This window comes from Notolepis coatsorum (genome assembly GCF_963971535.1).
Source record: "Notolepis coatsorum genome assembly, chromosome: 5".
Taxonomy (NCBI): Eukaryota; Metazoa; Chordata; class Actinopteri; order Aulopiformes; family Paralepididae; genus Notolepis; species Notolepis coatsorum.
In genome coordinates, this window is record NC_140169.1 from 19,612,615 (window position 1) to 19,640,251 (window position 27,637).

Below are 27,637 nucleotides of genomic sequence, written 5' to 3' on the forward strand. Positions count from 1 at the left end.
TTAATCTCGAAAGTTCATTGAGAGCAAGCTCTCATTTACAATGACAGACAGGCAGCTAAACAGACAGACAGACAGCTAAACAGACAGACAGACACAGACAGACAGACAGACAGACAGACAGACAGACAGACAGACAGACAGACAGACAGACAGACAGACAGACAGACAGACAGACAGACAGACAGACAGACAGACAGACAGACAGACAGACAGCTAAACAGACAGACAGACACAGACAGACAGACAGACAGACAGACAGACAGACAGACAGACAGACAGACAGACAGACAGACAGACAGACAGACAGACAGACAGACAGACAGACAGACAGACAGACAGACAGACAGACAGACAGACAAACAGACAGACAGTCAAACAGACGGACGGACGGACGGATGGACAGACAGACAGACAGACAGACAGACAGACAGACAGACAGACAGACAGACAGACAGACAGACAGACAGACAGACAGACAGACAGACAGACAGACAGACAGACAGATAGATGGATAGATAGACAGACTAGGTACTTACAGCCAGAACAGCGCTGCTGCGTTGTTGTTTGTTATAGGGGCTATACTTGGGTTTCATTGGTTTGCCAGCCACTCTGTCCTTATGCCTCCTACTGGAGATGTGCTGTAACAACAACAAATTACATTTAGATGAACACTATTCTAGAATTAAAGGTGCTATAGATATAAAATCTTACGTAGAGTAATCTTATAAAATACAAAAGATACATCCACAGAGCTTTTAGAAATGTGCAGAATAAAAGTATTGCTTCCCCCCCCCCCCCCAAAAAATCTATTCATGAATTTATCATTAAAAAAATGCTGGCGGGTCCAAAATGTATGTTGTTGTTTAGATGTTGCAGGCATGTATCCCCTCCCTACTTCCCATTTTCTGATAGGATAAATGACATGCTGTTGCTCTAGTGCGACATCTAGTGGCTGAATGTTATCTATAGCACCTTTAAAGTCCAACTGAAATTCTTATTTAGAACATAGACGTATTAATAACATGAACATTTAAGACCATTCATTGTCCTACACTCAGAGCCCCTTAATTAGACATGGAAGGTTGATTTCATACATGAATATTCATAGAAAGAGGGCCTAGCAGTGGTTTGATTGGCTCTGACACTGGACTGTAGTTACTCTGACTGACAGTTCTGGGTTGTAGTTACTCTAACTGACAGTGCTGGGTTGTAGTTACTCTAACTGACAGTTCTGGACTGTAGTTACTGAAACTGACAGTTCTGGACTGTAGTTACTGAAACTGACAGCGCTGGACTGTAGTTACTCTAACTGACATGGCGTCAGTTAGAGCATGCATGGCGCACAAGCATGGCGTCTCCTTTCACTGCTACGCAGATGACAGCCAGATTTACATGCCATTAAAAAGAAACACTAGCAACCCGGTAAAACCACTATTAGCATGCCTTGACGATGTTAAGACATGGCTGGCATCAAACTGTCTCTGTCTCAATGACAGTAAAACAGAGGTCATGGTGTTTGTTCCCAGCAATGGGCATGTGTCTCCTCCTGGTGACTTGGGCCCTCTTGGGCTTTTTGTGAAGCCAACAGTCACCAACCTAGGTGTAAAATTGGATTGTGACCTAAAGTTGGACAAACAGATCAATGCTGTGGTGGGAAAGAGTTTTTTCCAACTTAGGAGGCTGTCCAAGGTCAAACCTTTTTGATCCCGTTCCGTTTTTGAAACGGTTATCCATGCTTTTATGACCTCTCGCCTTGATTACTGCAATGCCCTGTACGTTGGTGTCAGTCAGTCAGGCCTCCCTCTCTCGTTTGCAGTTGGTGCAGAACGCCGCTGCCCGTCTGCTGACGGGAACGCGAACGCGGGAGCACATTTCCCCTGTGCTGGCTGCCCTCCACTGGGTTCCTGTGCGTTTTAGGATTGATTTTAAGGTTTTACTGTTTGCTTTTAAATGTTTGAACGGCTTGGCACCGGGTTACCTCTCGGACCTGCTGGAACCCTATGTTCCTCCAAGGTCCCTCAGGTCATCTGACCAGCTCCTCTTGGCCGTTCCAGACTCCAGGCTGAAGCTTAGGGGGGACCGTGCTTTTGCAGTGGCAGCCCCAAAGCTCTGGAATGAGCTGCCACTCCATGTTAGGCAGGCCCCCACTCTGCAGGTGTTTAAATCACGCCTCAAAACACATTTATTTGCTCTGGCTTTTGTTTTTTAAACCGTTTCTAAGAGACTGGCCTTTTTTATATGACACATTGTACTGCTTTTATTGTGTGCTTTTATTAAATTTTTTACGTTTTATGTTTTATCTTATCTTATGCTATGTACAGCACTTTGGTCAACTTTGTTGATTTAAATGTGCTTTATAAATAAAGTGGATTGGATTGGATTGGACTGTAGTTACTGAAACTGACAGTTCTGGACTGTAGTTACTGAAACTGACAGCGCTGGACTGTAGTTACTCTAACTGACAGTGCTGGGTTGTAGTTAGTCTAACTGACAGTCATGGGCGGAGTTTATGGGGGTGCAGGGGGTGCATTGCACCCCCTGGTGGCCGGGGGTGAAATTGCTTTAAAAAAAAAAAATAAAAAAAAATCAAGATTATTTTTATTTTAATAAAATTATAATAATTGTGAGAAACAAATCTGAATTCTATTATGTTTTGTTTTACAATACATTCATTTTATAGTAGTAATCATGTCACATTATAAGGCGAACCTTCTGTAGTGTGGCAGTGAAATGGTTAACGCGCTGCCAAGCACCACCATTCGCAGCAGCAGCGCGATACAAAGCCACTTATTCTGAGATGATAATTAATGTATCTGGATAACCAATGCACGGATTTTGTCGAGGCAGGTAGCGTTATTTCGGGAAAATTGATATCTATAGTCTGGTATATTTTTCGTCCACGAAAAATGGAGGCTGTAATAATTATTATTGCTCGAGAGTCTCTATGAATAATAATAATTAGAGCCTCCATTTTTCAAGTCAGTTAAAAATGATCCCCCGTAGTGCTGTGTGTGTGAGTGTGTGTGTGTGCTGCTGTACTACCTAAATAAAATAAAAAATTAGGGGTTAGGGCATTGTAAAAACGCTAAAATAATAAAATAAAGGTCAAAAAAAATCGGGTATAGTTCGCCAAGCAGTCGCACCCCCTGGCGTCAAGTTCAAACTCTGCCTATGCTGACAGTGCTGGGTTGTAGTTACTCTAACTGACAGTGCTGGGTTGTAGTTACTCTAACTGACAGCGCTGGACTGTAGTTACTCTAACTGACAGTGCTGGGTTGTAGTTACTCTAACTGACAGGGCTGGGTTGTAGTTACTCTAACTGACAGTTTTGGGTTGTAGTTACTCTAACTGACAGTGCTGGGTTGTAGTTACTCTAACTGACAGTTCTGGGTTGTAGTTACTCTAACTGACAGTTCTGGGTTGTAGTTACTCTAACTGACAGTGCTGGGTTGTAGTTACTCTAACTGACAGTTCTGGGTTGTAGTTACTCTAACTGACAGTTCTGGGTTGTAGTTACTCAAACTGACAGTGTTAAGTTGTAGTTACTGAAACTGACAGTGCTGGACTGTAGTTACTCTAACTGACAGTTCTGGACAGTCCTGGAATGTAATTACTCTAACTGACAGCGCTGGACTGTAGTTAAGCTCCAGAGAGAGAGAGGCTGAAAACGCACAGTTCTTGCCCGACTGATGGGAGCCGAATCCCGGATCCGAGTTTTCTGATGAATACCCCCAAAACATGGAGATCGTGAACGCAATTTATACGCATGGAAGTATTGATTACGCCGTAACGAATCATTAAAAAAATATACCGTTAACTGGAATATGTTGTGTGTGCCTTTACACATATGTTGGACGGTATATTTTTTTAATTATTCGTTACGGCGTAATCAATACTTCCATGCGTATAAATTGCGTTCACGATCTCCATGTTTTGGGGGTATTCATCAGAAAACTCGGATCCGGGATTCGGCTCCCATCAGTCGGGCAAGAACTGTGCGTTTTCAGCCTCTCTCTCTGGAGCTTAACAGAGTTTCGATTCCTGGCTAGAGGAGCTTGTTGCGGCTCATGCGCATGCGCGCGCTCGGCCAATCAGAGCGCAAAACGCCAATGCAGAAGCACTCTTCTTCTGCCTTAAGTGTTCACGCATCCAGGCCACTTATTTGTAACACTTAAAGATTTATTTTTTGCGTTTTTTCCAGCTATTTATTTCATGGTCAGACATGACCAACAGAGGAGGAGAGGGTGAAGAGGTGGGGAAGCCATGCGACAAATTATCCCCCGGGAGCGGGAGGCGAACCCGGGACGCGTGAATACTTTCGGCAACCAACATGCCCTTCCGCGTTGCTCTGATTGGCCAGCGATCTTCTACGCTCTTTCCCCCCTACGCCGGTAACGCGCGAATGCGCATTTCGTACTTGTCTCCCTGTGGGGAGGCGGGGGCCGCTGGTGTACAGCTGAGAGCTCCAGCATAGCTATGTCCGCGAGCTAAGCTGAGAGCTCCAGCATATGTCCGCGAGCTAGGCGCAAGCCAGAGTAAAACATAGTTTTCAATCAATCAATCAATCAATAATAACATTAACGAGACTCTCGTTGTGTCTATTCTGCTAACGCTAACGTTACCTCTCATTGCATTAACGTTACCTAGGCTCTCGTGTCTATCTGCTAAACGTTAACGTTAGCATTAGCATTAGGCTAACAAGCTGTAACGTTACCGCTCTCGCGTCTATCTACTAACGTTAGCATTAGGTAATAACCGGTTTAAAATGGATGGTGATTACCTCACGTTGTGTCTATTCTACAAGCATTAACCATTAGTTACTAGTACAATCAAACAATCAATAGCGAGTTATATTGATCACGCTATGTACGATAGCCATGCTAAAACGCTAGCACAACATTAGCACCTAACCTAACAACAACCTTAACAAGTCAGCGATCCTTTTGTGAGACTAAACTCTCCGCTCGGTGGCAAATTGTGTTGATGTCGGTTTTGTTTCATCAATAAATGAGGCAGAATACACAGTGACTGTATCCTTTTTTGTTTATTGCACTTGTTCCTGCTGCAAATGAAATCCTATACGAGACATTAAAGATGGCGGCTTTCTGTTTTTCTGGAGACGCTCCAACGAGTGACGTGTCTCTCTTCTGACCAATCAGTGGTCTGCAGTGTTTCACGTGACTTTTCTGGTACCACAACATGCCTTTCCGTGTTGCTCTGATTGGCCAGCGATCTTCTACGCTCGTTTCCCCCTACGCTGGTAACGCGCACGTGCGCATTATCGCTGGCCAATCAGAGCAACGCGGAAGAGCATGTTGGTTTCCGAAAGTATTCACACACCCGGGACGGCCGCGTAGGTGTGCGAGGCACTATGCGGTGCGCCACGAGGGCGCCCGACTTATTTGTAACACTTACCCCAAATTTTTTTAAATGGTCCAACTTCTCAAAATGTCAATGGAGCATCTGTCTGTTTACTGGGGGCTGGTCCTAAACTCTGGAACACTCTAAGTTCATCATTCAAGTTTCTTTAATAGTTGTCATACAGAAGTACAGAATACTTTTATACAAAATGCTTCTTACTGTTACGCTCCAGAGACTGTGCAAGACAAGATAAGTATGAAATAAAATAACATAGTATAGCATGTAAATTAGAAGTAAAAAATGAGGTCACAGTGTTCAGTATAGACATATGTACAATGTTCGATGCAGAATAGACGTAACTGAGTTACTGTAACTGAGGGGTACAATTCCCTGACTGTATTGAGAGTATGGTATTATTAAACCACTACTTAGTTATGTACTTTAATTACTGGCCATACAGTACATGAATATATCTGATGAACACCCACACAAGAATACGGCAATGACACATAAAGTTCTAGTTAGAGGGATTTATTATTATTAGAGCAAGCAACTGTAGGTTACAGATTGAGAATTATACTCGCGCTTGTAAGGCGAAGAACACTTAAATTAGGTCAAGAGCGTAAGTCCATGAGAATAGTAAGATGGGTATAACTGACACCACCTGTAGCATAGCAATTACATAAGGCACACTAGTAGTCAGCTGGAGACACTGGGGGGTTCCCTCCGGTTGTAAGCCGGCAGGGTAGAGGAATGTTCGGGTGCAAAGTCTGGGTCAACGCGGAATAACGAGGCTCCAGATACAGGAGCCAGTGCAGTACTCCCTTGGTCCGCAGACAAAGCAACAGCTATAATCCAGTATGCCCGACAGCATGGATGAAAGCTAGCCAGCCTCTGGTCCTAGAGGCGGGCTCGAGGGTGCTCCTCACAGGGGTAGATCCCACACGATAGTGGGGTAGACGGTTCTCTGCTCCAGCAGTCACGGTACCAAAGCAATATAATCCAGCCAGAAAAGGCTCTGCATTCGCCGGTGTAGGTTCTCCGGTGTACATATCCAACGGTTCTCGTCTAGGACTCCTCGGGTGGTGGCACGAGTTTAGGCCGCCCAGCCTGGATAAGTGCACTAGCTATAGGTACGACGAACCGGTGGTAATGCTGGTCACTGAAGAACGGTAGCCGCACGATACACTATAAATGATAGACTATTACTTCACATTAGAATAAGTCGAACTCAACGATACTGCGTTAAACTCTGACACTTTAGCTATATATTCGCACGCGGTTCTCAAGGCTCTATTCAGGGGCAAAGAGGCCCACTTCACAGCACGTTGTCTCGTGGTGAAGGCTTCAACGTTTAGGATAAGAACCTGCTGTATCCACCTGCGACGTATTTATACGTAAGGTGAATAATCTAGTGCCAACCTCAGTTCTGTCTCGTATTACTGCGCAAACCTGGACATGTTGAGACATGCCTTGGCGTTGCCTTTGAACTTGCCATTGGGGGTATGGCCGTTGGCGCCTAGGGGTCGCTGTCCAATAGGAGAACGAATATTATGGTCTGGCTTGTACCCAGGTAAAGGGATATTCTGTGTATATATACAAAGAATATACAAGGGATATCAAACGATATACAAATATTATACAAGGGATCTCAAGCAATAAATATATATATTCGGTTTAATCTGACCCTTTGTAACAGTTACCATATAATATACAATATCAAAAGTCAACAACCTCCTTATCTATCTTTAGAAAGCAACTAAAAGGCAATTTAATTTGATCATAAATCATCAACTTATTAAGTTAGTCCTGTGTAACAGTGTTACCTATATGGATGGTTATTTTGTTATTTTTCTTCATTATATATTTTTCATATGTTATTCTCCTCTCCTTTGCCTTCTTGTACTTTGTTGCTTTTGAACATGATATCTATCCGTGTCTATATTCAATTTTTTTCGTTATAGTGTTTGCCTTATGTCTCTTGAGTTTCTTTTCTTGACCATGTTTACATGTATTTCGTTCATATTTGATTATGGACATTGATGGGATGGGAGTGGAACTTTGTACAAGTCCTTTGGGCTTCGTTCCCTCCTAGCACTGTTTTTAAATAATGTGCTAAATAAATAAACTAAACTAAACTAAACTAAACATCTTGATTAGAGCATAAAATAAAATTGATGACTCCATTGAAATTTGGAGTGAAAATAAAATGTTACGTTCTAATCAAGTTGTCAGCGTCCAGTAAACAGAGAGACGCTCCAATGAAATGTTGAGAAGTTGGACCATTTCAACCACTTCAGGATTAGTGTTGGACCAGTGGCCCAGACTTGTTGTTTAATATATAATGCGAAGTAAAATAAACTGACGTGACATACCGTTGCTCGGGAGATCAAAAGTTCATTTCAGTCTATGTTCAACTACACACCAGTATCTCCCTGACTGAAATTAACTTTTGATATTATGTTATGCTGACGATTTTGAGAAATCCATGTATTTAATTCAATGCAAGAATGAATAGTCTATTATAAACTACCAAAAGAATGAATGATAGTCTATTATAGATACCAGAAGAATGAATGATACTCTATTATAGATACCAGAGGAATGAATGATACTCTATTATAGATACCAGAGGAATGAATTATACTATATTATAGATACCAGAAGAATGAATGATACTGAGAGAAAACGGTGCTTTTTCAATGTATGTGATGTATAGATTGGGGAGAGATGACAGCTAAAACGGTGGTAACGAAATGTGCATGGTTCGCTTTAGAAAACGGTGATAGAAGAAGAGGCAGTAGCCAGCACTGCAGAATGTTTAGCAGCCAGCCCAATGTTTTGCATTCCTTGGAAGAACACAGATAAGAGCAAGTGTACTGTAGGCCCAGAGCGAGGGAGAGGGGTGACCTCCTTAATGCAACAGTAGAGAAACGTTTTGAAGTGTGTGTAAAGGTTAAACGCAGTTGTCATGACAACATGTCGCATGACAACCAGAAGGCGGGGCCGTCGTTGCGACGACGAACATCTATAAGTTGAACGGTGTTTCCGGGTGTTGAGCAGACTAGAATCTGACCGAGAGCGAGTAGGACTGAGATCACACAGAGGACTCTCTCTCCTCTTATCACGAGAGAGGGGGGGGGGGGGGGGGGAGGAAGAATGCCACGACATCATTAGCTTCGGCTAACACGAGGAGGGTTCAGGCTAACGACTAGGCCTGACCACTATTGGACTGAATAACAAAAGGACAATCTGAACACACCGAGAGATCATTAGAATAGACTCTTCAAGGACGATACAATTTGATAACATCTGATAACATCTGATTATGAGGTTCTGTTTATAGCAATAAAACAACGCTTCTCCTCATAAGGTATTTCACGGTGTCGGAGTGTCGAATTCTTACGCAAGTGGAGAATTATTATGGTTTATGGATTGCACTAACGGGGGGAGATAAGGATCTTATCTACCAGTATCGGAGACGTCAGGACCATTAAAAGTACACAACGCAGAGGAATTGGATGGAGGGTCAAACAGACGAAGACGTGATACTGGCCAGTTTGATCAGAATATTACAGTTGATGCCGTTGGGACCCGGATTTGCAAGAGATTAAAACAACGGGAACAGTTGGTTGTTGATGACAGCCGGATTTGCAAGAGATAAGAACAACGGATAAAGACTCTTTCAATAATGGGGCGACAGTGGACAACAGTCATCAATGTGTGGGAGAATCATGATCGAAGCAAGGCCGGCCAGCCCTGGGAGAGAGCGGCGAGTCGAGCGGTCAGGAGGCGAACCAGCGCTGTAGGGGAAACAGCGCTCCGATCAAAAATGTGAGTTCACTGTGCACACGGTTGTTTTGATCTTTTAAGCCAAATAAAAACGAACAGATAGTGAATCCGTAAACGTAAACATTTCTAGTTCGACAGAGAGAATGCCAGCTGTAATAATATGAGCAGAGAGCCATGGTGAAAATCGAGGGTGTTATCTACAGAGAATGAAAAGCAAACGAGGCAGGCTGCACAGTTTTGGTTTAAGGAGGGTAAATGCGAGATGAGGAAAGGGGGGGGGGGGGGGGGGGCGCTTGAATCAGATCGAAAAATTGTTGATGGCGGGACTGTTTTCATAACAGAAGGAAAGTCGAAAGGAGATTGTACCAGTGTGTATTATGTCCGATCAGGCAAGAGTATTAGTCTGAGAAAGCGTCCCCTGATAATGGATAGGAAAGAGAGGAAAAACAGCTGTGTTTTTAGGCCTTGGAAGGAAGGGCAGCGTTCGTTTGTTGAGAGAGTAGCCATTTGCACCGAGTCAAAATGGCCGCAGAGCCACGAGGGGTTTAGGATCAGGAAGTGACACGTCAACTAAACCACCATAGAGGACGAGTAGGTCGCCACCTAGTGGTGGAGGGGGGGTAGTGCTGGGGAGTTTTCATTACCCATAGGGGAATATTTAGCACAGAGAGTGGATTATTATTATAATAATAATATTAGATATAGAGTTTAATTATTAATTGATTAAATAAGAAGTGCACAGAAAGATGGTGCAGTTATTTGAATGGGTTAATTATGGAATTAAAGAGGGAGTTTGAATTCCAGTGGGGCCTTCTCACACCTAATAAATAGGCAGAGTCTTGAGGGGACACGTCACCAGAAAGAACTGGCGCGCGCTGGGGGTCACCCGTGGGACAAACGTAGAGCGCCGAGTGGGTATCGTTTAGCTGCTGGTGTCACGCCGGAAGACAACAAAACAGGGAACAGCCCTGTAGGATTAGATATGGGTGTTGAGAAGGTGGGGGACTAATAGAGAACAAATAGGGGCTTGCAGAGGAAAAAAATATATAGAGAACGAGCTGCAGGCCCAAAGCCATGGTAGACTAATAGCAAAACAAGGGAAGTCGAATGGACAGACGACTGCCGGTGTTGTGTTTCTGCTTTCAAGGGGGGAATGACACCGACAGCAATGGAGATGACCAGGAGGACAGACTGGAGGAGGAGGAAGCCGCAGGGGCCAGGCACCGCAGCCTGGTACACAGATCATCCGCGACGAGAGAGAGGAGACGGCGGCGGTGGAGGAGCAGATGTGGAGAGGACAGCCAGAGACACTGAGCAGGAGCAGACCAGGGGAGACATTTTTGCCTAGGGGACCGCGCCCTGGAGGGGGGACCAGCTCAGGAAAGGAGCCGTCACTGAAAGGGGCCCTTGCCCTAGAACAGGGAGGGGCAACTGGCGGCCCGCGGGCCGCATGCGGTCCTCACCGACGTTCCATGCGGCCCCAGGCCAATAAAGAAAAAAAAAGAAAAAAAAAATTATAATATTTTTTTATTTTTTTTATTTTTTTTATTTTTTTGTATTGTATTCGACTAAGAAGAGTTGGCAGTCGACTATGGCTCCTTTCGATCGATTAGTAGACTATTTGACTAATAGGGGTCAGCCCTAGTGTGGACATATTCAACGCTGTTGAAAGTGCCGTGCAGCAATATGGGGGTTTTGATAAACTGTCGGCTGTTGTTACCGATGGAGCACCGGCAATGAAAGGAAAACACACAGGATTCGCCGGGCTTCTAAGGCAGAGTGGCATTGAGTGTCCAATGCTGCACTGCATTATACATCAGGTAAGTTCGCTAACATAATTTCCATCTATTGTGGGGCACTATAATGACCAATGCAAGTCGAGTGTAGTCAAATTATATGCGAGAGTCGTTAAATAGTTTTTATTTTTTTTTATCTGATATAGGAGGCTCTCTGTGCCAAGAAGCTTGACTACTACAGCCGTGTTATGGATTTGGTTACCAAGGTTACCAATCTAATTCGTGGAGGCAACAGGTCACTAAACCATAGAAAGTTTGTCTCCTTTTTGGAAGAGATGGACACTGATTATGGCCACTTGCAGCTACACACAGAAATCCGATGGCTGAGCCGTCGGAAAGTACAGGAGCGACATTGAAACACTGCAAATGCAATTCAATGATCGGTTTGAAGATTTCAACGGCATGCTGTCACGGATAGCGCTGTTTGCCGGCCCCCTCACCGCTACGGTGTCAGAGCAGCCCCCACCGTTGCAGCTTGAACTGTGCGAGCTACAGTCAGATCCTTTTTTTCAAGCAAAGAGAAATGAGAGGGGAATTTCGTTTTGGAAACTGCTACCTGAGCCCCGCTTCCCACTCCTCAGGGACTTTGCCCTCTCTATGGCCAGTATGTTTGGGAGCACATACATATGTGAGAGCAATTTCTCAAACATGAAGCACATCAAGTCAAAGTAGAGAAACAGGCTGTCGGATGAAACATTATTTCATCTGATGCAGATTGCATGCACAAACATTGAAGTTGACATTCCTGCTATTGTGCGCCAAATGGAGAGACCACAAGTGTCTCATTAAAGACAGGGGGGAGGAGGAGATGATGAAGAGGTGTAGAGGGGGGGAAGGAGATGATGAAGAGGTGTAGAGAGGGGGGAAGAGATGATGAAGAGATGTAGAGAGGGGGGGGGAGATGATGGAGAGGTGTAGAGAGGGGACCATTATTATTATTATTATTATTATTATTATTATTATTATTATTATTATTATTATTATTATTATTATTATTATTATTATTATTATTATTATTATTATTATTATTATTATTATTATAATAACCATTATTGACCCACTGTGGGGCGAGGGTGAATGAATGTCATGCCAGTTTGATAAAGGGTCAATGGGAGGCATGTAGTATTGCACTTTACTTTACTTGCACTTTACTTGTTTACTTTTGTAGTGTTCAGATAACACTAATAACACAAACACAAAGCAGCATTCCTGCTGCATTTCACTACAACAGTAAATCAAAAGTGCAATAATAAATGATTTTGTTAAATGTATACACTTTTATCCTGCTACTAAACATTCCTGAGTGCTTCATATCCATAACATGCATTTCAGTGTTATAATGTTTTGTTTAGTAGCAGGATAAAAGTTTATACATTTAACAAAATCATTTATTATTGCACTTTTGATTTACTGTTGTAGTGAAATGCAGTAGGAATGCTGCTTTGTGTTTGTTGAGCAGTGGGCTTTAAGTTCATACATTTATTTTATTAGAAGCCTTAATTATAATTGATAATTTTTGTATATATTTGGGGTTACACAGCAATACTTTTAAATTCAGCTGTTTATAAATTCATAAAGTTGAAATTGCATTACTAAATGCATTTGAAATGGAATAAAAACAAAGTTACAACAAATTATAATTGTTTATATACCTTGTGACTATTAGGGCTATTTGAGTGATGGGGTACTACTGGCGGGACTGCCGATAAACAATGCGGCCCCCCAGATTGATTGTGGACATTTTGTGGCCCTCACCATATACAAAGTTGCCCACCCCTGCCCTAGAAGATGGGACTGGCCCAAGATGGGAGGTGTACTGTAAGAGAGGGAAGGGAGCGCTCTGATTTGGACGTGGGGTGTACCTAATAGGGGGGCCGAAGGGTTTAGGTGTGTCGTTTGGAAAGTTGCAATCTGTGTTTTTCTCTGTCTCTCTCTCTCTCTCTCCTCCCTGACCGTTGTTTATCCTTTCTGGTTTGGGTGTGATGCGGGTAATGGAAAACAAAAAGGCAAACAGCAGACGGCGGGGCCCTCATTGTTATGAGTCCATCTTTGGGTATAATTAATTGAAAAACCAAGTAGTCTGTTGATTCTGAAAGTTGATTGAGAATCAAAGGGGGGAATGAGAGAAAACGGTGCTTTTTCAATGTATGTGATGTATAGATTGGGGAGAGATGACAGCTAAAACGGTGGTAACGAAATGTGCATGGTTCGCTTTAGAAAACGGTGATAGAAGAAGAGGCAGTAGCCAGCACTGCAGAATGTTTAGCAGCCAGGCCAATGTTTTGCATTCCTTGGAAGAACACAGATAAGAGCAAGTGTACTGTAGGCCCAGAGCGAGGGAGAGGGGTGACCTCTTTAATGCAACAGTAGAGAAACGTTTTGAAGTGTGTGTAAAGGTTAAACGCAGTTGTCATGACAACATGTCGCATGACAACCAGAAGGCGGGGCCGTCGTTGCGACGACGAACATCTATAAGTTGAACGGTGTTTCCGGGTGTTGAGCAGACTAGAATCTGACCGAGAGCGAGTAGGACTGAGATCACACAGAGGACTCTCTCTCCTCTTATCACGAGAGAGGGGGGGGGGGGGGGGGGAGGAAGAATGCCACGACATCATTAGCTTCGGCTAACACGAGGAGGGTTCAGGCTAACGACTAGGCCTGACCACTATTGGACTGAATAACAAAAGGACAATCTGAACACACCGAGAGATCATTAGAATAGACTCTTCAAGAGGCGGTTAGGTGGCCGAGCGGAGATTGCGTTCGTCACCAGCCCCGGAGCTGAGCTGGATTTGCGTGTTCGAATCCAGCTCACAGCTCCGGGGTTGTCACCAGCTTGGCTGGCCGTCTGCACTGATACAATTGGCTGTATCAGAGGGTGGGAGAAGCTGGCGGGGTGGGTCCGGGTCGTTGTAAACAGCGACTCCTACAGTTCGGTCGGGGCGCCTGCTAAGCGCGGATTGGACGTGAGGGGGATAGTGTGGTCCTCCCACACGCTACGCCCTCTCAATGAGAATCCGCGCTGCCAGGTGAAAAGAAGCGGTGATTGGCTGGACGTGTGTCGGAGGAAGCACGTGGTAGCCTCCACTCTCCCAGATGATCTGACTGTGGGGGGTAAGTGCGCAGCGACCAGGAAGGGACTGGGAATTGGCATACGACTAACATTGGGGATGGGAGAAAATCGGAGGAAAATGGAGGGGGAAAAAGACCAAAAAAATAAAAATAATAATAGACTCTTCAAGGACGATACAATTTGATAACATCTGATAACATCTGATTATGAGGTTCTGTTTATAGCAATAAAACAACGCTTCTCCTCATAAGGTATTTCACGGTGTCGGAGTGTCGAATTCTTACGCAAGTGGAGAATTATTATGGTTTATGGATTGCACTAACGGGGGGAGATAAGGATCTTATCTACCAGTATCGGAGACGTCAGGACCATTAAAAGTACACAACGCAGAGGAATTGGATGGAGGGCCAAACAGACGAAGACGTGATACTGGCCAGTTTGATCAGAATCTTACAATACTATATTATAGATACCAGAGGAATGAATGATACTCTATTATAGATACCAGAAGAATGAATGATACTATATTATAGATACCAGAGGAATGAAAGATACTCTATTATAGATACCAGAAGGGGGATAAATCGTTTCCCCACTAGCGATAACAATGAATGACCAGAGGTAGAGGAGTGTACCTGTTTGAGTTGTATCTCAGAGTTGACGTGGACATCACAGATCTGGCAGTGGAAGGTTTGGTTCTGCAGACCGGACCCTTTCAGCGCAGCGGTGCTGACCTGACCTTTGACCTTGGCACCGGGCCGAGGGTAGGCCTTGATTGGACCGGCACCGCTCCTCGCTTCCATCATGGTCTTGTGTTTAGAACCTGCAGCATGTCATACAGATAGACAGATACAGTCTGTCTGTATAGAATTATGTTATATTATATTATTGCTTGATTTGAGCTACTCATTTTAGGATATTATTATAAAACAAGTAGCTCAAATCAAGCAATCTGATTGGTTCATAGCTGTGGTATAATAACCATAGAGCATGGCTATGATGACATGACGTGTAATTACTTTGCACAATTCAGTATCCCTCTGTGTCTCAGAACTATTATCATGGTAGAAGTTATTATATTATATTATAATCTTGAGAAGACCTTTCTGGAGGGTGTTAAAGGAAAGCTACGTAGCTGAGCAGTGTCAGCAATACAGTGTATAATTGTACATCTGCATATTTGAAATGTATTTGAAGGATAAACCCCTTGAGATATGCTATCTCGTTTTCGAGGGGGTACTTAACTCATTCCCCGCCAACGACGAGTATACTCGTTATTGGCCGCCAATCGTTGGACGCCAACAAACAACGAGTATACTCGTTATTTGATCGTTATTTCTTTTATTCGCTATTTCCAATCGTTATCCATCCAGGGAGCCTGTGTGTAACCATAGGGAATGAGTCTGAGATCGCAAAAGTCCAATACCGCGCCTGGTGGTATGCGGCCGATGTTGCACTCCCTTTGAGACTCTGTTTATGTGGCTGTGTGTCGATAAAATTCCTCCGGGCGGACTTTTCTAGTAGCTTTACCCGATTGCATTGAATAGTTTTCGGGACCCCCGATTCATTATGCTGTGGTGGGTTATGTCGTGGCCCAAATGGACATATGATCTACCAGATGGCAATCAAATAATTGGAATATTCTTTTTGGAATCTCACCGGCCACAGGTAAGAGCAATTTAATCTCAATTTCAGCTTGATTGTGCCTTGTTTTCATAGCCATCCCCCTAATCAGCGTATGCTGTTGTACTAACGAATGTCGTTATTGACAATCAATTAATCATGCAACATAATACACCGAACATATGCATTTGAATTTTTTATTGTAGCGTGTATAGGGACGAAATGCCAATGGATTAAGTATAATATGCGTCGCGGCCTATTACTAGCCTCCCAGGAATTACCCTAAACCGTTCTAAAACCATACTTATATTCACCACGGTATAAAACGGGAATGTATGGATGGAAAAATTATTCCTTTTTTACATCTTGAACGATAGATACTCGATGTCAAATGGGTATTGCATCCATAGCTATAATACATATATATAGTTATAGCCCTGCAAACAAGGTGAGCGACTCCTTTGGTTTTAATGCGTGGCAGCACATATTCATATCCCGTACCCCAGCATGGCAGCCAATGAGTTAACATAAAATACAATACATTAAAAAAAAATAAAGAACACAGGACAACAAAATACACTTATACACTGACAGACGCTCTCTCTCATATAAATGGGCCTGAATCAAAAATATAATTTATAATGTTAAAGAGGACTATATTATATTGTAGCGAATTCAGGGGGCAGCCGGGAAACCCAGGTCGCCCAGATTATCATGGTAGTAGTTATGTCATTATATTATATTATTACAACTAAATCAAAACAAATGCGAAATAATCCTCTTCGCCCCCCCAGACGCTGTCACCACCCTTACCAACAGCCTTGGCAACCTGTCCTCCGTGGTCAAGCCTTATGTCAAGAACCTAGGTGTCATTTTTGATCCACAATTTAAATTCGACAGACAAGTGAACTCAGTGGTAAAGGCATGTTTTTTCCAACTACGCACCATTGCCAAACTCAAAGCCCTTCTCTCCCCTGCAGACCTTCAGAGAGTCATCCACGCCTTCATTTCATCTAGATTAGACTACTGCAACTCCCTCTATATAGGCATTAACCAGTCTTCCCTGTCCCACTTACAACTGGTACAAAACGCCGCTGCCAGACTGTTGACCGGAACCCACAAGAGAGACCACATCACCCCTGTCCTTGCCTCCCTTCATTGACTTCCAGTACGCTACAGGATAGATTTTAAGGTTCTCCTATTGTTTTTAAAGCCCTTAATGGTCACCCCCCCTCCTACATCTCAGACCTCCTATCCCCCTATTCCAACACCAGAGGCTCCTGACAGTCCGGAGGTCTAACCTCAAGCTCAGGGGGGGCCGTGCCTTTGCTGTCGCAGCCCCTGAACTGTGGAACAGCATCCCCACCTCCATTAGGCTTGCCCCCTCGATAGATGCCTTCAAATCTAGGCTCAAAACCCACTTCTACCTACTAGCCTTTCCCGTTCACTGACTCATGCCCCGTTTTCCTATGTGTTTGCCTGTGTGCCCTCCCATAAAACGGAGTGTGATTGTTGTCAATATGTATCTATGTGTATCTACCCTCTGTACAGCACTTTGGTTGACACGTGTCATGTTAAATGTGCTATATAAATAAATCTGATTGATTGATTGATTGATTGATTGATTATGTTATATTATATTATATTATGTTATATTATATTATATTACATTATATCATATTATATTATATTATATTACATTACATTATATCATATTATATTATATATATTATATTATATTATATTATATTATATTATATTATATTATATTATATTATAGCTTATAGTATATTATATTATATTTACCTGTGTTGTGGGCCTCTAGTTGGGACAGAGAGTTGACTGCTACTTTACACAGAGAACAGTACAGCAGCTTCTTGGCCTTCTCCTCCTCTGACTCCGTGGAGAGGGGAGCAGCTAGTAGCTGGGAGGCTTGAGGAGCAGCCAGGCTCTGGGGGGGAGGAGAGGAGAGGGGCTGGGGACCGGAAGGGGAGGGGATAGTAGAGTAAATGGGAGCAGAGGGAGATGCCTTGGAGGAGGAGGAGGAGGAGGAGGAGGAGGAGGAGGAGGAGGAGGAGGAGGAGGAGGTGTTGAGGCCTGGCGCTGGGGAAACTGAAGGGGGGCGGGAGGGAGGAGGCTCACTTCCTGCTCTGCTGGGGCTGGGAGAGGAGGAGCACAGAGAGGAGGAGGAGGAGGACAGGCAGAGTTTGAGAGGAGAGGAGTCATCTAGACACAACAAGAGATCTGAGGAGAGAGGGAGGGAGAGAGAGAGAGAGAGTGAGAGTTAGGTCTGGAATTCTACCAGCTTTATGACGTCACAACAACAACAACAATAACAACAACAACAACAACAAGCCAGTGGGTTGAAGAATACATTTATTATCTATCTATCTATCTATCTATCTATCTATCTATCTATCTATCTATCTATCTATCTATCTGTCTGTCTGTCTGTCTGTCTGTCTGTCTGTCTGTCTGTCTGTCTGTCTGTCTGTCTGTCTGTCTGTCTGTCTGTCTGTCTGTCTGTCTGTCTGTCTGTCTGTCTGTCTGTCTGTCTGTCTGTCTGTCTGTCTGTCTGTCTGTCTGTCTGTCTGTCTGTCTGTCTGTCTGTCTGTCTGTCTGTCTGTCTGTCTGTCTGTCTGTCTGTCTGTCTGTCTATCTATCTATCTATCTATCTATCTATCTATCTATCTATCTATCTATCTATCTATCTATCTATCTATCTATCTATCTATCTATCTATCTATCTATCTATCTATATATAACACAGGTATAATCCATGTAGACATTTCCCCGGAGGCTTCAGTGAATTGGTGTATGTGGTTTGGGTTAGACTAATTCCTGGACATTCATTATATTTAGATACTGGGACCTTTAACTATATGTATATCACTCCGCCATACAAGTGTTCTATTACGTAATAATCGTTAATTAGGCTACATGATCGCTCATCAGAATCACACACGATGCCACCCAAGAGACTGTCAACAGACTCTTATTTCACTGTTTAAATAGAAGCGTCTAGATGAATGTACATGATACAAAGTAGACAGGGGTAACGTGTGTGTGTGTGTGTGTGTGTGTGTGTGTGTGTGTGTGTGTGTGTGTGTGTGTGTGTGTGTGTGTGTGTGTGTGTGTGTGTGTGTGTGTTGCTCTAGAGGCAAATCTTTCCTGTGACAACATGGCAACCAATGCAGTGGCGGCTCGTGAATTTTTCTCCAGGGGGTCGATCGATACCAAAAATGCCACACTGCACACAAACACGCGCGTGCGCACGCATCGCGAAACCACACACTACTGTGTGCGTCAGAGAGCGTCAGTGAAACCAAAAGCATACGGATATTTAAGTAGGTACAGTTACAGTACAACTATCACCATTGCCATCAATCAATATGATCACAGAGTCCATGCAGCTAGGTTTCCAAACACTCACACCCCGATCTCAACTCTCTTTCTCTCTCTCTCTCTCGAAAATTAACAACACGCTGTGAGAGAGAGAGAGAGAGAGAGAGAGAGAGAGAGAGAGACCGAATTAACTCACTGTTTACGTGGTCGAGGAGGGCTTGATAAAGTGTATAATTATGTCCACTGTTGTCCCCAGACTGTTGATGTATATCCACTCTGTCCAGACTGCATCCAGATTAGCTTGTTAGCACAACACAACAGTACTGTGATGAATGAATGAATGAGTCTGTCTTTGCCCATTTCCGCGTCGAACAGCCTGCAAACTACCTGGTGTTCTATCGCCCTGCTCTAAGACAAACTCTAACCGTAACCAACTTTGAAAGAGTGCCTAAGCTTAACCGTCGAAAGAACTTGCCGTCACGCTCTAAAACAAACTCTAACGTTACCTTGTCCTTAACCTACTTCGAACGAAGAGTGGCTTTCCCAGTGTAGAAACTGGCGTCGGCCAATCAGAGAGCGTCTCCGCGAAATGCGGCTACGGAAATTATAGACGCTGCTTGCTTAGACCGCTTCAAAACGCGCCCGACTTCCATCATAATACATCATATTTCAACGCACAGCGCGTTACGCATTGATTGGCTGCGACGGATACAGCGATGAAACCAGTGCATGGCGCGCACGCGCACTCAAAGCGCTATTGCGTCTAGCCCGAGAGAAATGCGGCTAGGAGAAATGCGGCTACGGTTAACGGAACGTATTCTCTATCAGACAGAGTCGTCACTTCCTGTTCAGGAAAACGATTATTTATATTTGATATATTAACGTTATATTGTGCATTGGAAACACAAACATACTTAAAATGAGTAAATATTATTCATTTTAAACATGTTTATATTATTTATAGGGCTATAAAAAATTTAAAAAAATATATATTTCTTGTTCTTCTCTCTTTTAACCAGGGTTAACCAGGGGGGGGCGGCACGTTTCGCAATTATGCCACAACAATGTGGAACGCCCTACCCACAGCCATAAAATAATGTGAATCCCTACCCTCCTTCAAAACCGCTCTCAAAGAGCACCTACGGGTGGCTCCAATTAGAAACTGGCCACGGGGCTTCCGGTTTGGCGAGGAGCGGGTGAGCAGCTGCAGAACAGAGCTCCCGGTCCAAAATTCAAGAAAGGTAATAAAAAGTTATAAAACACGATAAAAAGTAACAACTCGAAGAAAAAAGAAAGATGACAAGACCCTGTGCACAAAACTCGAGGAGAAGTAAGAGAAGAGTGATCCCCGACAAAGAAAGTACGACGAAGGGAAAGGTACAACACGAGGAGATGACGCAGCAAGTAGTAAGCTAACATAACGTTGGACCACAGCGAGGCCTGGCTGGAGACGGAGCTACAAGCTAACATGGAAGCTAACACGATGAATATGCAAGCTAGCATCCGGATCAGGCTAGAAGCAATACAGAATGCTAACGATGCTAACATGCAAACCAACACGCAGACTGGACTCGATGCAATACAGAATATTCAGAGGAGCATGGAGGCTAATTCAAAAGAAATAAAACAAACAACCCCCAAAAGAAGGACAAGGAGACGCTGGATACAACCGGACCAACCAGGACTCGGGCGCCGAGGTCGGCCGGACCGTCCGGGATGTGGGCACGGAGGTCGCCCAGGCCGGCCAGGATGCGAGCATTGAGGCCACACACACCAACCGGGAGCCGAGCGCCGAGATCAACCAGACCAGCCAGGATTCAAATAACGAGATCTCACACACCAAACAGGACTCGAGCACTGAGGTCACACACACTGACCAAGATTCAATACCACATATACATATTATTTGATAGTGAATGGATGTTATGATTCGAGACACACTGCAGATAACACACAGACCACTGGGAATACAGACAAGGTAAACACATTAGTTGGGAAAATGGGGACTTGATTCGGGACATATAATATAAATAACACGTACTAGACTAAACTGTAGACACTAACACACATGACGCACAACTAAGACGACGGGGAACATGGGGAAAAACATTCGGAGACCTGAACCGGAGCTCTGGAACTGTACTATCATATGAAAGATAAAAATTCAAAGAAAATGTTGGACAATAATAGGGTCATTGGAGAATCCCCATTGGGGAATCTCCGTCGTTATAGGAGCGGCCCTCTCCAGGAGAGCCTTACCCCTCCAGCCCGCCAACGGGGGTTAAACAGGGTTAAAAAGAATTACCTGGGAAGTGCCAATTGTCTTTCGTTTTTTTTTGTTATGTTAGAATAGCAGTTGCTTTGAATGTGCACATGGACAATTGTGAAGGACAAGAATTCAAAATGTTGGACATGAAGAGAGGCTTGGAGAATCTCCTTTGGGGGATATCTCCGTCTATAGGGGGGGGGGCTTCTTCAACAGGAGAGCTGATTCCCCTCCAAACCGCCAACGGGGGAAAGAGTGCTAATCAGATGGCTTATTTAAAAAAAAAATCTTATTGTATTGTCATTGCTATTTTTTCATAAATGTATATAGTGATATCGGTGACATGGGAGGTATAGAGGCGGGCAGGCTGAGTTCGGTGGGGGGGAATGCCGGGGGGAGGGGCCATCGTTCCGGCGGTTCGACCCGGGGGAGGGGGGGCCTTGCGTGTTGTGGGATCGGTATGGGGGGTGGGGTTTCCTGGGGTCCTCGGCCGCCATGGCCCGGGCGGTATGGTCACCGGGCCGGAGGGGCACCAGGCTTGGGGTCGCAGGGGGTCGGGGGACCATTGAGGCGTGGTGCTTAGGCCTTCTGCAGGCCTGGGCTTGGGGTTCTCGTGGGCCGGGAGGCTGACGGTCGGGTGGGGGCGGGTGGGGGCTCTGGGTGCTCGGCTCTGCGCATGGTGGACCAGGATATGGGGGTGCTCTGTTTCTCGGGGAGGAGCGCGGGAGGGAGGGGTTTCTCTTGTGTGGGGTCAGAGCGGCTGAGCTTTGCCCAGTGGGGTCCTGTATGTTGCGGGGTCGGTGGGCGTGGGGTGGGGCTCTCGTGGCATGGGAGGTAGCAGGCTTGGCTCGGTGGGGGGGAAAATCTGTCCCTCTCCTCTGCTGGGCCTGGCCCAATTAATTCAAGGGACCCGTGTCGCTGGGGGTCCGGCTCCGCGCGCATCGGCCTGGGATATGGGGGAGTTCTACGGGCTTAACTCAGGGGGGGAATGTCGGGGGGCGGGGGCCATCGTTTCCGCGGTTTGGCCCGGGAGAGTGGGGTCTCGTGGGTTGTGGGTTCGTTGTGCGTGGGGTGGGGTGCTTGGTGACATGGGAGGTAGCGGGCTTGGCTCGGTGGGGGGGAGTACCACCCCTTGCCCCTCCACTGGGCCTGGCCCAATTAAATTCAAAGGACCCGTGTCGCTGAGTTCTAGGGGTGGATGGCGGGAGGGCGGGGGTCCCTCTCATGGGGGTCTGGGAGGCTGAACGCAGCCGAATTCAAGGGGCCCATGTTAATGTACTGTTATGTTATTGATATCATTGTAGGTATTGTATAAGTGTTGTTTGTCTATACATGTTAATAAAAATTTAAGTTTAAAAAAAAGAAACTGGCCACGGTAAATGTCCAATTTACGATTCAGTATAACATTACAACCTCAAGTGTGCTATTGCTTAACCCATTCCGTGCCAATCACGATGATAGTCGGGTTAACTCGCCATCGCTTCCGTGCCAATCACGAGTATAGTCGGGTTTTAATCGTTATTTCTTTTATTAGCGATATCCATTCATTTTTCATCCATCCAGCCTGATGTTATCATTGGGAATGGGTCTGAGCTCGCAAAGGGCAAATACCGCCGCCTATCGTCTCCCAGATGGTATTGTACATCATTGGATTGGATTGGCTGGGATTGTGCATCAAAAAACTAAGTCCGGTCCAGGTTTTACTTCTCGGCATGCAGCTGGATACTATTGCATTGAGTCCCCCCACTGGGAGCATCGTGGATTATGTGTTTTGGACTATAACGTTGGATCAATAGACGCGATTGATATTTGGAATGGCGATCAGGAATTTAATTAACTTTTTTGCATGACATCAGATGTGAGGTAAGGCCTTTATGTTACGAATCTTGGGGTAATCAGATGTTCCTTTCTCCGCCATCGGAGCTCGCGCGCGCGTGTGTGTGTGTGAGGTTCGCGCCGACCAAAGTACGGAGAAGCAATTTTTCAGACCCCGCTTCTCTTCGTCCATGAGGACACATATACTATTGATAATCTAGCGTTTATTTGAAAACGATTCATAAATCAGCCGAAAAATGACAATGTGTTTTGTGTATTCCACTAAAGGGCTATTATCGTGTCTTTCTCTGGAATTACTAGAAATCTCCAAAACTATACTCCTATTCAAAACGGTATAAAACGGAAATGTACCGATGAAAAAACAATCCGTTTCGTACATGTTGACTGCAAGCAAGTCATTGATAAGCGACGGGTGTATTAGACCCATAGCTATGGCTGGGCGATATGGCCAAAAATGATATCGCGATAACGATATCGATAACAATATCATATCACGCGATATAGATAATTATCGATATTGTTATAAGTATTAAAATTATTATATATTTTTTAAACAACAGATGTATATTTATTTTGCACCAATTCTTCGTTGCCGCCATCTTTAGTGTTACATCCAGGGCCGCCGCTAGGGGCGTGTGAGCAGTGCGGTCGCACAGGGCCTCGCGAGAAGGGGGGCCTCGCAAGAAGGAAGATTTTTTTTTTGGTTGGCGTCGGTCTGGTAGTCGGTAGAGAGATGTGAAGAAGACTGGTATTATCCACGAGGGGAGGGGGTACAGGTACGGGGTCTATTCGGCGCTATCCACGGGAGCGAGTGAATGTCTTGGCCAAGAGCATCCTACTTTTGAAAACCAAATGTGCAGCATCGGAGCAGAAGAAATAACGCTGTGTGCTGTGAGCTTATCAATACCAAGTATAGTGATTAGGTTATGCCAAGACGAAGAGGACGTTTGGCAGATGGACTGAAGATGAAAGTTGTTGCGTGTTAGAACGTTCAGTCAGGCTAGCCATGTTTCGGCTAGTAGCTTAGCTAAAGGCAGGGACAGCTAACTAGCGTTAGCTAACCTTATCGAGTGCTAACGTGTGGCAGATAAACTAGGAACAGACTCCCAAGTTCATCCCAAAGGGGGGGACAATATAATGGGACTGGTGAACTTTGTCATCTCCACGGTCGTCTCCTTCCTCTTGGACCTGATTCTGCGTTAGGGTGAGTTTTTAATGCAATCTATTCTGTTCCCGCCGTGGATCTCTCTCTCTCGCGCGCTCTCTCTCACGCTCTCTCTCTCGCTCTCTCTCTCTCTCTCTCTTGCTCTCTCTCTCTCGCTCTCTCTCTCTCTCTCTCGCGCGCGCGCTCTCTCTGTCTCTCTCTCTCTCTCACTCTGTGTGTTGCATCATGCAACAGGGTCTACTCCGGTATCAATATTGAATATGATGCTATGCACTGTTCTGCTGCCTGGACATTACTGCTCAACATGATCACTCCAGCTTTACAAGTTGCTCTCTGGGAACATTTCACACTGTGCTCGTGCAGTTTGTGACGTGTGTACTAAGCTTATAGAGTTCGATTCAAATAAGGCAAAACTGCAAATCTGCATGTCGTGCTTGAAAAATTTACCTGGCTTTAAGCTTGTTTATCAGGTTCCAGGGGTGTTTTATGCATTTTCCCTGTTACTGCCAGGTGTACGACTATACAGGTGCATTGCCACTAAGCCTCGGGCAGCGCTATTATTTAAGAATACGTTGACTGTATGCCCAGCCTCGGGCAGTGCTATTATTTGTGACCATGTCCAGTGCTATAGCCTACATGTCTATTTTTTCATTTTCCAGATTTTTCCAGATTGTGAAAGTACAGAATGTAAGCTTTCAAATGATGTGTCATACTTTGAAATCTGAGAATGTTATTATTGTGATGTGCTAATTTTAAATCTTGTAGCAGTCTTTTTTCCCCAGAGACCTAAGCAGAGAAAACAGCTCTTAAAGATTTGACACCTTTCGCCAGGATTCTGCTGGGCGTAAACAATACCTCCCAGCCACACCTCTCCCCTGAATAGTATTAACATAATTAAGTGCTGTGACAGCCATGCTGTCATGACAGATCAGATACAAAATCAAACATTTTGTATTGTAGTAGTAATATAACTACTAGTCTGAATAATGTATATTTCAGTTATTGAATTGAAAACCTTTATTTATTAAATTATATTGACCTATTTGTTTACACAGCTTGTGTTGTGTCCAATCTTTCGCAGCATTATTCATTAGACACATAGGCTACATAGTGTATTCCAATATCTGTTTTATTGATTAATGATATATTTTGAAAGAATGCAGGTTATAGCTGTATAAAACAAATGTCTGTCCCATTGTACCAATCAATGGGATATATTGCATGTTGGCTATAATGATTTTATAAAAAAGAGAGAGATTAAATGCATGGCCATATATTTATACATTCATGTGACATCACAGCATATTCTTTGTATAGCCCAGTGTTTCCTGAAAACAGATATGTACAGTGTTCAGGTTATACATCTATCATTACACAATTACAACCAAAATAGGAAGAAATTATGTTGACCGCAGGGAATTTTAATGCATAGTTGGTAGAACTGGCCAGCGGAGTGATAGACACAAGCCTTTTTTACACAGAAATGCAATAAATAATAATGCATTAAAGAAGACCCCTCATTCTGCCGGCTTTGCTTATTTACACTGAACCCAGCAAAGGGTGGATAGAAGTAGGGCTGGGCGATATGGAAAAAAATCATATCGCGATAACGATATGATAATTTTATTTTATTTCTCGATATCGATAATTATCGAATTGTTATAAGCATAAAAAAAATTAAAAAAGATTTTTTTTTTTTTTTTTTTTTTTAACAACAGATGTATGTTTATTTTGCAGCAATTCTTTGTCATTGCCGCCATCTTTAGTGTTACATCCCCTCACACTCCAGTTCTCAGGCTGCAGCTGGTTTAAAAGCTAAAGTAAACCGGCTTCTCTGCTGGCTGTGGCTCCAGAGGAGTTGAACAGTTCTGGCTCTGCTAGTTTATTTTCGATCTTTTGGCGCTTTTTTGGTGGACAAACCACCGCACATGTGCACTGTGACTCGTGACTGGAGTCTAGTTCTGCTAGCACACATAGCCTACTGTGTACAGACGGTTTCAAAATGTATTTTAAATTAGAAAGCAAACAAAATAAATGGACAAGAGAAAAAGAAATCTGAATTTGGTCAGTATTGTCATTTGGACAAGCAAAGCCATTACTTTAAGTTGCAGGCAAGAAAGACAAGTCTGTCCACTGTCTTAAAACTGCCCTGTTGCAGGTAAAAAAAAAAAAAAAAAAATCGACTTTTTTTTAATTTCGATATTCGATATCGATTATTAAAATATATCGCGATATTTATCGTTATCGTTATATCGCCCAGCCCTAGATAGAAGCATCTTGGGTTGTGGTTCTGAAACAGGTCTCCAAGGAGGGAAGCACGAGGTGATAAACATGGAATAGCTTCTAGTGTGGCATTACCTCTGCCCCCATTAAATGTTATGTCATGTAGCCTACACAGATAAAGATTGCATCTTCTCACATTGCTTATTATATTAATTGGACCTAAAACAGGTAGCCTATTATCATTATTATTGTTATCATTATCAGTCTTTGTTACCACCTTTCATGTGACAACTGGACGAAAATCAGCAGACAATATCAAATCAATTCAAGAGGTTTATTCGTCACATACATACCAGGGCATACAGTGAAATGCGGGTGGTCATGCCTGCATCGATTGTGCAATAATACTAATAATAAAATACATAAACAGGTAATAAGAAGGCATAAGATGTGCATGATAAAAATAGACATGCTAATACAATATACAGTTTCAACTCTGTCATTATTCTATACTACAATAATCTAAACTATACAAGAACCACATCGGTTCTTTCCTTTAAAGTGACATTTTTTTTATTCATTGCATACATACCAGGGCATACAGTGAAATGCGGTTGGCCATGCCCGCTACAATTGTGCAATAAAACAATAGTAATAATAATAAAAATATAATGTACATGTACCAGTACACAACAATACAATTCTTCTATGTCCCTATGCTATACTAGTACTACTATACTATCAAGTCAAGTCAAGAATGCAATAATAAGAATCAAATAGGATGAGAATGCGACATTGTGCAATAATACAAGAGTAATACATATCAGGTATATGTACATGAGTTTTACAAAAGCTTTTACTATACAAGAACCACTCCAGTTCTTGTTTAATTTTTTTAAAGTGACCTTACATTGTGAGCGTGTGCAGCATGAGTGTGTGTGTTCATGTTAAAGTGACTGCTAGTACAGTGTGTGTGTGTGTGTGTGTGTGCTCTACATCCATGTGTCTTCTCCATGGTATCTAACATCGTACAGTCTTCTTGTTCTGAGGTGCTCTAGACGTTGGGAGCGGGCATGTAATGTCTTTTGCGGCATCAGAACAGTATTGTCTTATCTCCTTATAAAGATATTCCTGTCGGTCGTTGTCTAGACCAGGTG

The 27,637-nt window shown here is 43.8% G+C and overlaps 1 protein-coding gene across 1 annotated transcript in view; it reads right to left on the reverse strand.

The window, feature by feature from the left end:
* znf385b (zinc finger protein 385B) overlaps nucleotides 1-27,637 on the reverse strand; it is a 463,674-nt gene that overhangs the window by 1,505 nt on the left and 434,532 nt on the right. The window contains exons 8-11 of the mRNA XM_084314029.1: nucleotides 17,759-17,871; nucleotides 17,452-17,620; nucleotides 14,658-14,845; nucleotides 537-638 (exon numbers count right to left, since the gene is read on the reverse strand). Of these exons, the coding sequence (XP_084170155.1) occupies nucleotides 537-638; nucleotides 14,658-14,845; nucleotides 17,452-17,620; nucleotides 17,759-17,871 (572 nt within the window). The remainder of the gene's footprint in view (nucleotides 1-536; nucleotides 639-14,657; nucleotides 14,846-17,451; nucleotides 17,621-17,758; nucleotides 17,872-27,637) is intronic.